Raw genomic sequence first — 12,083 nt, forward strand, 5'->3', positions numbered from 1 at the left:
TCATGACGCGGTCGCCCACGTCCGTCTGCGTGAAGCTCTCGTCGGCCGCGATCGTGTCGATCTTGACGTACTGGCTCTCGCGCAGGTGCCGCAGCGGCGGCGGCGTCTCCGAGTTGGACTCGTGGTAGTAGACGTTGAAGGTCTCCTTGCAGGTGCCCGGCACACCGGGCAGGCTGTTGCAGTCGCGCAGCGTGAATTTGATCTCCACGTAGACACGCTGGGCGCCGTGGCGCGGGATCAGCCCCGTGCGGAGCCAGTTGTTCTGATTGGCCTCCATCACATTGCACACCTGGTAGGTGCGCATAGGTGTGTTCCGTTCGTCCATCACACTAATCTCCTCCCACTGTAGATGACACAACAGAAAAAAAGGTGATCAGTAACAACACATAAACACAGCAGTAAGCTCCTACAACCTCCTTTACCTCTTGGTGTTTTATTTACCAACATTATTAAATCAAATTTAAAGGTTGTATCAGCGATGGCGAGGTAACATAACTTCTGTTGATGTTCAAACAAAACAGAGAGCTAGCTCGCTACTTCCTCCCCCTCCCTCCTGTGCAATTGAAACTCTCCTAAACGCACATCTAGTCGGTTATTGGTTGGAACACTTTATTTTGCCTTTGAGTGGTTTGCAACCTCGGAGCCTAGGCTGCCCACAGAGACGCGTTTTTTTGACGGCCTGCTTATGGGGCAGGCAGCTAGTGGATCGCTAGGAAAGATTAGATGAATGTGATCATTTATGTTTGGGCCTGAAGTCGCTGATACAACCTTTGAATGAATGAGATTTTAAATATGCTTTTTAAGTGTTCTTGTTATGACGGTCACAACAAAAATATTTTGCCTTCCAGTTTCCACAGTTTCTTCGAGACTCAGTGGCAGCCACTGAGTCTACAGGACTTACATTCAGAGCGCATTTCAGAAGTAAATAAATATCCTTCAGTAAGGAAGCGCAGAAGGGCATTAGAAATGTGAATACAAACTTCCTATCCAAAAGTGCTCGACCACGTACATACTAAATCACATGTGGCTGTCAGATATTATACATCCACACAGCCAGAGGAGGAGGCACTACCCTTCTGTTTCTTTCAGAGCACTCTGCCACTCTGTTTCCTGGCTCCGGGAGAAGTGGGATGCAGGGAAGGTTGTGGGTCAGGCGAGGGTGGGGGAGGTGGGGGGTGTTGACAGAAATTGCCAGAGCCATCTGAGGCGCGAGTGCACTTGACAGGTAGTGACCCAGAAGCGGGCGGATGCATCGCGTTAAGCATCCGGGCGACTAATCAGAGCGGCGAGATTTGGCTGTCAGTCACAGGGCGCTGGCGGTGGAATGCTCCGGATGAGAATGGGTAATTTGGTAGTGGATATGGGGAAGTGACGGTAGAGGCTGGTTGGGGGATGGGGTGGTGGATGGGGGGAAAAGATGGCCGCCTCACCTCTCTTCAGCTCAGCGCATTTATTCTCTCCCAGAGGAGCAGATTTTTGTCAGCGTTCGGAACATCCTGGTCGGGAAAGTGATGGCTCTGGAGTGCCACTTTTACCATCATTAACTGCTGCCATTTTGTTTTTATGTCGTTTATGTTGTTTTTATGTAGCTAGGCTGTGAAAAAAATAAGGACTGCTCCACAATCATTTTCAAAAATGTTCGAATCCAAAGAGTTTTCATTCTCTTTTCAAATTTCTGACACTTAATGACGCCTTTCCAATTCACCGAGCTTTTCCAGTGGTCCCACTTCATTTTCCAGCTGAGAAAAGACTTCCAGAGAAAGGAGAACACTCAAAGAGAGAGTGAGCAAGAGAGAGAGAGAGAAAGAGAGAATGCTAGCTGTTTGCTTGTCTAGTATAATCCAGCATCAAATTTTCATCAAGGATTTCTGACTGTAACAAAAGCGTTTGATGAAGGAGGACCTCCCGCTGCATGTGGGGTGAATGGGATAGGGGGGGGCTTGGCTTCCTGCAGGCTTCGGAGAAGTCTTCCCCGAAAATGAGCTCCTCGTTTTGGACACCCTGGTGAGCTGGACCCACGGTGGAGGTGGTGGTGGTGAGAGGGTGTCGGCTGCCTCCTCAGGTGTGGGGGACTGGTAATCAAGAGAGACTGATCAGAAGCTGCCGCCACTGTGACGAATGCGCCGCCGCCGGCTGTGATGTTTCGTCTCGAGAGAAAAAATGGGTCATTGCTACCCTGAGAGGCTCTCACTGAGCTTTGTGTAAAGGGGAGGAGGGGAAGAGGGGGGAGGGGGGGAAGAGGGGGGGTTGTGAGTGCTGCATGATGCTGCCATGGATAATAATGCACGGGGACTCACAAAGCCCATTCCCATCAAACAGCCATAAAAAATGCCCTGAGGGGGCATGATGTCTGATGACTGATGCCCGCTCACATTCACTGGCAATGTCCACTGTGGGGAGAATGGCACCGGCGAGCCTGCTTCACCCACGACGACGCCATACGTGTCGGGAGTGCTCGGAGGATGATGAAAACATTTTACTTGCCCATTATGAAAGAGTCTCTATCCAGTCAGAAATTACTCTCAGAGTGGACGAGTGCTGCAATTTGAATTCCTGTTCACACTCTCAGCTCAGGACACCTAATGTGACCGTGTAAACACGATGTGATATCAGCCAGGACCTATACGGTTTGCTCAGTCTTTTCTGTCTTTTCTGTTTGCTCGTTTTTTTCCGTTCCCGTTCCGTTCCGTTCGATAAAACTATAAGCCCGGTGAATAAATGTCGTTTCTTATCTACTGTGCGTATAAACCTGAACCCTGCCACACTGTGTTAGGCCCTTGGGCTGCGGATCGGGGGAAACAAATTTGTAGCCAATGAACTTCAGGACGTGACCTGTGTCTGCAGAAGCCATTAGTGTCAGTCCGACTGGCGCTACTCACCCCCTCTGCTGGATAGGCCTCCCAGCCCAGATCGCCCAACGCCGACACCGAGTCCAACAGCGTAACTGAGAGACACAGAAAGACAAGAAGAGGGAGGGGGAGAGAAAAAACAAGGAGTTATTATCAACACCATGTACAGTGCACTCTACATTTGCTCCATCAACAACTGCAACATGATTCATGAATGAGCACGGCTTCAGATTTGAAAGTTGCATCACATGCATGATTGTGGATGGCTGATTATGATATATCATAACAGAAGAAAATGCACTGTATGACATACTATGCTAAGCTTGACACTTGAGCTAACAGTTACGCTGTGCTATGCTGTGCTATGCTGTGCTCTGCAACCACTGGCACACCAGAAAATCTCATCCTCAGACAATATTTCAGAGAGGAGAAAGGGTAAGAGAGAGAGTGTGGGAGAGAGAGAAAGAGAGAAAGAGAGAGAGATAGAGAGAGAGAGAGAGAGAGAGAGAGCGAGAGAGAGAGAGAGAGAGAGAGAGAGAGAGAGAGCTTGGAGAGGCTAAAATAGAAGTGCTGCAGTTATTTATATCAGCACGGCAGCCTCCTCTCCAGGCCCCAGGCTCCTCCACCGCCGCCTCTCTCTCTCTCTCTCTCTCTCTCTCTCTCTCTCTCTCTCTCTCTCTCTTTCTCCTCTCCTTCTCCCGCTCCGTTCCCATCCAAACCAATTACAGGCCTGCCGACCCACCGCGATTAATTTTTAATCACATCCAAACCTCAAGTCCCTCCTCTTCCATCTCCTTTCACGTGGAGCTACCTCTCACTCTCCAGCTAACAACACACACATGCACAGGCCGGCATGAACGTGGAAACTCACACACTTACACACATACAATCTCCCCAGAGATCCACTAAACTGAGTGAGTGACTCACACACTCACTCAGTGGACGCAAGGGTCTTGCCTGAGCGGTGGAAAACAGTGACAACGAGAGAAAGAACAGATTTGAAGTCTCCTTCATTTGGCCTGTTCTGGCTTTCTCTCTCTCTTTCTTTCTCTCTCTCACTCTCTTATTTTTATCTCTCCCTCAATCTCTCGTTCTACCTGTGTGTGTGTGTGTGTGTGTGTGTGTGTGTGTGTGTGTGTGTGTGTGTGTGTGTGCGTGCATGTGTGGGCAGATATACCTACATGGTACAGACAGCAACAATGCATTATATTCTAAATGTAGCTAAATGTGTTCTCTAAACACATAGTATCATAGATGTGAAAGCACTTGCCATTCTGATCATTCAATTAAACTTTACTGTCATATTTACAGGAGCAGACAGTCTTTCACACAGCAAAATAGCATTCTTTTTCTGTAAACATGGACTGGGGTTGTATACATTCTTTTGCATATTTGCATATAAGTGTCATCCACAGATTTTTTTTTCTTTTTCCTCTGTGCAATATAATGGCACATTTCCCCAAAACAAACAACAGAGGTGTGTTCACATACTCCATTAGCGTTCGCAGCAGGACCCATCTTACTTCTCGAGTGCTTTCAAACTGTTGTTATCGCGGAGAGTGCAGCTTTTTCACGCTGCACTCACTTCTCAATCTCAAGAGACACGAGATGTTGTAAATGGCCCAACAGAAGGAGCAGAGTGTACGTTTTTTTAAAAGAAATCTGTCAAATCTCTCTCTGTCCTAACAGCTGTGAAATGTTTATTTTAATGCTCTATAAGAATAGGGTAGCTTAGTACTGGTGCTGAGCAAACCTCAGGGCATGTTTTCAAACAGCAGCTGCTTGTTGTCTAGACTGAACATCAGGGTGCATCATAACATTCTCTTATTATTAACAGGCTGAGAAATTACTCATTAGTCCTTAATGCTGTCTAGGCAAAATGTTGTGTGTGAAGTCTCAGATTTGTCAAGGGGAGGGAGAAGAGTAATTTGAAAAAATACAGTTCTATAACAGTTCTACGAGGTGTACTATACATTCTCTAACATGCAAGAAAAATGCTCCTATACTGTCTGTGCTCAGTACTGATGGCAAATGTAGTAACATGTGTTAGTAGAGAGAGACTCAGAGACAAGCGCTATGTGAATCGGCTACCCCTGTCAATCAAAGTCAAAGCAAAGTCATAGGCCTGCTCCTATGGGAAGGCCCGGTGCATGCTGGGAGTGAGCGAAGAATAAAATGAAAGCCAGAGAGAGCGAGAGAAAGGACGGGAGAGAGACAGCCTGAGTGAAGCTCTGCAGGGGCTCATCTCTCCCAGCTGGGCCAAGAGGGACATCCGTCCTGTCAGTGCGAGACTTCAGAACCGGGGCCCGGTGGGGCCCCCGAACGCACAGAACTGTCTGGCCTCACACTAGACATCTAACAGCCTGAAACCCCCATGACCCAAGGCCCCTGCAACTCTCTTTGCCTCGCCTCTTCCGCCGCCACCATGCACTACTTCGCCTCAGCTCCACGGTAACACTGTTGGGTGGGAGGAATGTTCGGACAGGCTGCAGACCGCAGACTGCATCCAACGAAAGAAGGAAAGCAGCAAACCAAAAAATAGAAGTAAAAAAAAAAGCAAGTGATGACAGGAAGTTTTGCTGTGTGGTCTTGGGAAATGTATTATCTTTGGCTGTTCTCCATGAGGATGCCGCTCACAGGCAGGAACCACGGGCCCCTCCCGAGATATCAGTGATTACGAGAGAGGCCTGTCAGAGTTATCACAGCATGCAAGACCCCCAGATCCCGAGTCAATCAGATAAGCTATCAGAGGGAAGTTTCTCAAGCTGAGAGACATCCAGAAGGCATCACCGCCCCCCCCCCCCAAACACACACACAAACACACTCATACATACCCCCCTCCAACCACCACACACACACACTCCTTAAATAAAGCCTTCCTAGCATCCAGCCCGACAATCATTCAGTGACTGACTGGCATAATATGCAGCTGACAAAAAAACTGCAAACAGAGCAGTAAAACGTGCCTAACAAAAATAACAGAGTGGGGGAAAAAACACACCTTAGTCTTCTCTCAAGATTTGAATGGGCATACAGGGCAGGAAGGAGTAGGAAAAAAAAAGGCCCTCCTAGAGTGTCTCCTCCAACAAAAGACGCTCGTGGAGATGATTAAGAGGAAGGTCAGGATGATTTCCCTGGCTAATAGCGTGTGTCAGCAGTGGGCGGATAATATATAGATGACTGTCAAGCTCCAGCCAGCGCTGCCTGGGAGGAACGATGAGGAGAGTGAAGGGAACAAATTTGCGTTGGACGCAGCAGGAAAAAATAGCAAAGTCTACATTTTCTCTCCACGAAGGAGGAGGTGACGGGAAGTCCTTTAGGGATCTGTGCTGATAAAACATCCCTTCCCACATAAAATACACAGACAGACAGACAGACACACACACACACATACTACTGTAGATCTCTGCTACATGTGTGAACACACCTGCCATCACAACTATTTGCTCTATCTGTTTGTGGTTGAGCTGTATATGGCACTTAGATTGAAGCGTATAACTGCATCTGGTTCCATATGGGTATCTCATTAAGGCCCCCTGGCTCTTAACCAGGTCTAGGGTTGCACAGAGCTCAAAGGCGTGCCATGGAGGGGGTCCCATGGGAGAAACCAGGCGAGGTAACAGCGCTAAACAACACCAGTGACTCAATTAGTTGCTGGTACGCGGCGTTCACCTCAGGACCCCAGGGTGGTGATGTCATCATCTCAAAACACAGATCCCTGCCACCCTGCTACGCGCCCCTCACCAAAGATTCTTATGCTCCCTGACCCAGAAAAGATGAAGCTTTCACTGTGATCGCTGACAGCCAGACTAGCTCTCTCAAGTCCTGCAAGCATATTTCAGGAGTTATCTATAATGCATTAATGGAACCAACAGTAAAACAACATTTGTAACATCTTTTATTTCTACAAAGGCTAAATTTGTAGACAGACATTCTACACTGTGTTTAGTGTCTATTCTTCACAGTAAAGACAATTAATTACATTACACCATAGAGTACAATTTAAGGTTTTTCTTATGTAAGAATAAATCATAATAATCTGCTTTTTTGTCAAGCATCGACACACCAGAAAAACTCAATTTTGGATTAAGGTTGTATGACACGATATATGAGAGAGACTTCTAGATGGCCCAGACAAATATCGACCACACATACTCACACACACACAGTTTGACCTTCCAATGTGGATACCTTTAACCAGAACACATTTACTTTACCAACCCAGACAGTTTGGACACCATGACACCATGCTAGACGACAACATATATAATGGTCATGTAGTAATACAAAGGTCAAACCAGACCATTGGATTGGTGGTGGGTGACCTGTGACCTGGCAGTGTCCAATTTCTTGAGCGAAGCAGAAATTTGATCTGGCCAGCGTCTGAGCCAAGCGAAAGAGGACCACCCTCACACAGAATTTTGGAAAACGACTCAGCCGAGAAACTCCACCAACATAGCCAGCGGGAGAAATGACGGGAATGTTCCCTGTGTTCCAAAACTGAAGGGGGTGGGGGGGGGGGGGGGGAGGAGGAGCAGAAGACGAGGAGAATAAAACAAAAAAATCCCTCCCTGTCTCTGTGTTGTCTTGCAGGGTTTTGATGAGCAGACGCGCTCCTTGGCAGTGCATCACTCCCTCTCTCTCTGCTCTTGTCTCATCTGTGAAACACCCCAGGCCACGTTGCCCCTTTCCCCTCAAACAGTTCCTTTGATCTCGGGAGGGGCTTGCACAAGCTCTGTGGCGGATGCGGAAGGGATAGAGTAAAGCCTATATGCTGTTTTGCCGAAGCAGCAAGGGTCAGCTGCCATTTCTGGAGTCGGCGTCCTCCATGCTTGAATATCGAACTGCCGAATCGAGTGCATCAGGAGTGAGAAGAAACCTGCATGGTGGGGAGGGTGGGGGGGCAGCTGAAACAATAGCATTCTGCCCACCGCAATGCCAAAACCACAACTGGAGCTGGCCCCTCAATTTGCTATGACTGACCGTTTCCCGCCTCTGCCAGTGTGTTCTGTTTATTCTCGTCTGAACCGCAGTGATTCCAAGAGGCCAAAAACACTGTTCGCCATCCAAGAGCCATAAAAAACAGGAGAATTCTTCAGCTCGAGGGGATTTTCTAGCTACTTAAGTTTGACTACTTTTGGGCACTGGCCTGAAATGACTGCGGAATTGAATAAACAACTGGTGGCAATTTCCAGTCGGTCACTTCTGAACCCCTCCGCACATAATCTCATCATCAATGTACCTTTTCTTCTCCCTGTCCAATTAGCATGTCGCCAAAATCTGTCAACAAACGGCGACCCTCTTAACCCTTCCCAATATAAGTGCAAATTAGGGTGTACGAGGACCAAATTTGGGGCTCCTTTTTTTCAACATGAGAGAAAACCCAAGCCGCCCACACAAAGACCCATTGCCTTCATTACCACCCCTGAAACAAAAACAAAAAGAGGGGAGGGGGGGACGGATCCAAGTTTGCTGTACACCGAGCCCTTCAATTCGTCCCTGCCCAAAGATTGGAAGATTGACCAGGGGCCCTTGGTTTTAAGACCAGGCCTCTGAGTCAGGCTGAGCAGGGGAATAAAGGGAGCCCTTTTATCATGCTAATCACCCAGGCCGAACTCTGAGGACGGCGAAACAAAGGCGGAGAAGAGAGCCCCTCCTCAGCGGGCGTCCTCGAGAAAAGAGGAGCTAATAAGGGGAGCTCCATCACCATGCCCTCCGAATACAGAGGCACAGCCAGGGGGCTATAATCCACTGACAATGCCTAGTTGGCTGCTGCACCATTTAAAAAATGATTGAGATAATTTTGTGAGGTACTCTTCCCCCATTCAGTGTTTAACAGGTGGTTTTGTACACAGTGGACAAGAAAATCCGTATTTGTTATTTGGACTGGAATGGTGACAGAAAAAAAAAAAACACAATAATCTGGTAGACCATCGTGGGTAAATGTATTCGGACTGTGTCACCATCCATTTTCTGGTGAATGTGAGTCCTTGGGAAGTTTCTTACTAACTGAATTTTAAGCAGACAGTTTAGCATGCAACTCATGTGGAAATATCTAAACCACAAAGAGGGCCTGAAAATCACTGGCAACAGAGACATAATGGCTCTCTCAGCAAGGAATAACAAATCAGAAAGCACCTGACTGTTCGTCAGTGAATCTCAACCAAATGAAGGAGGCAAATAATGTGAGCCACGCACTGACACATATTCACCACAACATCACTTTGGCTGTGTGGTGGACATGCCCAATGGCGGGTGGTGGATGGCTGTGTTTTTTGCAAGCGAGGCTCCTTTGTCTTCCAGCGCATGCTAGAAAAAAGTGCTGAGATGCATGGAACACTGACACACTGACACTCATAAGAAGAACGCAACAGGATTGCTCTCCAACAACAAAGGCTTGTTTTTGAAGCCTCTGCCACAGTGAACCGCTTAGCTGTGGGCCATAGACCATAAGAGTGAAAAAAAAGATAATCAACCTAAAACACAAACACATAAAATTCAGTTTGAGATCAAAGACTTTGCTTGTTCATACTCTTGCTCCAGACAGACACACTATACAAGAGGCAAAAATAAAAGAATCTATGTGTAACACTGCTTCTGGAATACCACCTACTGGTGATGGCAGGAACTACAGCATGTAACTGCTTACTTATTTTCTTTCAGTGCACATTGTGCATCATTATTCCATCAATACAGGCTGATAAGGACATTCAACAGTGTCCGATGACCAGTAAGCCACTGTCAACTGGTAATTTACAAAAAGGTATGGTGTGTCGTGCATGAGAGAAAGAGAGAGAGAGAGAGAGAGAGAGAGAGAGAGAGAGAGAGAGAGAGAGAGAGAGAGACTATTGCTTATGAAGCCTGCAGCACAACGAAAAGTACACCCTGGTGAGCTTATCATTGATTTTGCGGTGCTTACTTTACTCTCCATTTTAACCTTCAGTAGTCCCTGAGTCCCTTGAATTAGAGGGAACCACAATCAATACGAATCCTAACAGCAAGGAGCAAATTGTTGTGTTCAGTGGTGAATAAAAAGTTGGTGCTCCCTCAATAAAACATTAACCAATATGTTTGACAATCTTACATATAAAATGCTAAAATGGACAAACCACAAACAGAACAATCGATTATTTGTTCCCCAAACTTAGGTAGCCTACCCCTAGTCTTTTTTTTATTGCTGTGTTTTTTCTCTGACCTGGAAACCTAATGACGACCATACAGTACAGAGTGTCTATGTTAGATTTGAGAAAATCAACCAGTTAAGCGAATTTGTCAATGCTACTCTAATTCATATTAGACATGACTGACCCTTTGACCAAAGCGCTGTGAAGATGTTAGCTTATTGGTATCTTGCAACTTGAAGGCTACACGAGTATTCTATGATGGCACTTGCAATTGGTGACCCATCGCAACTTAAAGGTAATTAAATGCACTGTGCATGTGTGTGTGTCCATTATAACAGGAATGTGGCGCCAGTAACATTTCATGAATGAGGTGTCTTGCTAACACATAAAAACATTATGCTCAATGGATAGGCTATCACAGACGCCATAGAAGTAGCCGATCTGGGAGGGAGAGCCTGCCGTAGCAAGCCTAGTAAAATAGACTTGCCTATTAGTACTTGTCTTTGGAAAGATACGATATGATAGATATATACTGATACGATATGATAGATATATACTGATGGATATATTTGCCCTCCGATGTAAACCTAATAAACTAGGCAACACAAAAACGCTCATGGGCATGTCTGCTTACACACATGAATCTGTCATTTATTCCTAACTTTGATATTTGCAAGTTTAACCAATCCCCTATTGTTGAACAAGACTATGGTCATATTCGCGTTTATTACTTTTAGGTGACATGTGCAATAGGCTACACATAGCATAGCCTTCTGCTGCATAAGATATAGCCTTCTGTGTAACACAGAATGAACGGGGTGAGAATGTCCATTTCCAATCATACGTCTTTTTTTGTACAAGTAACGTAGGCCTACTTGTAACTTATTAGGAACTCAATACACAGTATTTTAATTTAATGACAGACTGATAGGATTTTTTAATCAACCGTTTCATTAAGTTTCGTGCCTTCATTCAAAAAGCAATTAGCCTGCTCATTTCCGAAATAAACTGGCACCTCACAGTTACAATTTCACCCCGTCGCCCATACCCTGATAGGTACAATGATTGCCAAAGTTTATAATAGCCTATATTAACCGGCGCGGCTTCTACAATGACACTTATTCTGACTGGTCGGTGTTGTGTGGGAGTTGTTCCATCTCCAAGCTCGTTTGACGGCGCCACCGGAGCCGCGCCAGCGCTGATTTTAAGAGTAACACATATTTCACCCTACCTTCATTGTCTGGGTAATTCCTCAATCCTAGGCACGGTCTGACAGCGTAGAGGATAAAAATGGACGGATATATCCAATACAAAGCCATGATCAGGCTTCTCGTCGCGCCCGCATCCCTGAGCGCAAAGTTGCGTTACCAAGCCTTCAGCAGCGCGAGTGAACTGGTAGAGCTGAGCCAGTGGCGCGCGGAGCGAACGAACGTGGAGAAGGAGGATCCATCACGAGCCCGTTGCACTGTCAATCACAACAGGAGTGGCCGAACGTGTGTGTGTGTGTGTGTGTGTGTGTGTAGTGGGGGGGGGGGGGGGGGTGTCTGGGAGTAGTGAGGTGAGAGAGAGAGAGAGAGAGAGAGAGAGAGAGAGAGAGAGAGAGAGCATACGATTTGATATAATTTCCTAAATGATTTTTCGTACTTGCCATTGCAAAGTGCATTAGGTCATTTTGTCTGTGCACTAGAAGTATCAAATGGTTTCATCCTCGGTTTTAGTACATTCATGTGGCTGTGTTGCTGCAAATTAATTACACAATTACATTATGAAATGTCTAATCTCAATGAGGAACAAATAACCATTATTGTAATAACTATATTTGTGTAGCCTTGTTGCCGATATCATGTGCATTAGGTGCAGGAAAAGAGAACATTACATATTTTTCGGCTAAAATCACAACCTCAGGTTGCATAGTGCATGGAATATCCCTTTGTGGATGAACTGGCAGACCCTGACTGACTGCGAGCAGCGCATCCACTTGGGAGAGGTAGAGCCAAGCCCGAGATCGCTGTTTGCTTTGCCATTCTAAATAATGCACGCAGTTTCTGGGCCGGCCAGAGCGGCGCGTTACGTCAGACTGTGTCAGGGGCGATTATGCATGCGTTGATAA

The 12,083-nt window shown here is 46.5% G+C and overlaps 1 protein-coding gene across 3 annotated transcripts in view; it reads right to left on the reverse strand.

The window, feature by feature from the left end:
- ek1 (eph-like kinase 1) overlaps window positions 1–11,317 on the reverse strand; it is a 71,307-nt gene extending 59,990 nt beyond the window's left edge. For all 3 annotated transcript variants that reach the window (XM_076291343.1, XM_076291342.1, XM_076291341.1), the window contains exons 1-3: window positions 11,205–11,317; window positions 2,880–2,944; window positions 1–343 (exon numbers count right to left, since the gene is read on the reverse strand). The exon at window positions 1–343 is cut by the window's left edge and continues 327 nt beyond it. In XM_076291343.1, the coding sequence (XP_076147458.1) occupies window positions 1–343; window positions 2,880–2,944; window positions 11,205–11,292 (496 nt within the window). In that variant the 5' untranslated portion in view covers window positions 11,293–11,317. The remainder of the gene's footprint in view (window positions 344–2,879; window positions 2,945–11,204) is intronic.
- Window positions 11,318–12,083: the final 766 nt, after the last annotated feature.

Source organism: Alosa pseudoharengus, unplaced genomic scaffold, assembly GCF_046254945.1.
Source record: "Alosa pseudoharengus isolate Yale_2024_CS ecotype anadromous, Long Island Sound unplaced genomic scaffold, YU_APseudo_1.1 YU_APseudo_1.1_scf_18, whole genome shotgun sequence".
In the NCBI taxonomy this organism is placed as follows: Eukaryota; Metazoa; Chordata; class Actinopteri; order Clupeiformes; family Clupeidae; genus Alosa; species Alosa pseudoharengus.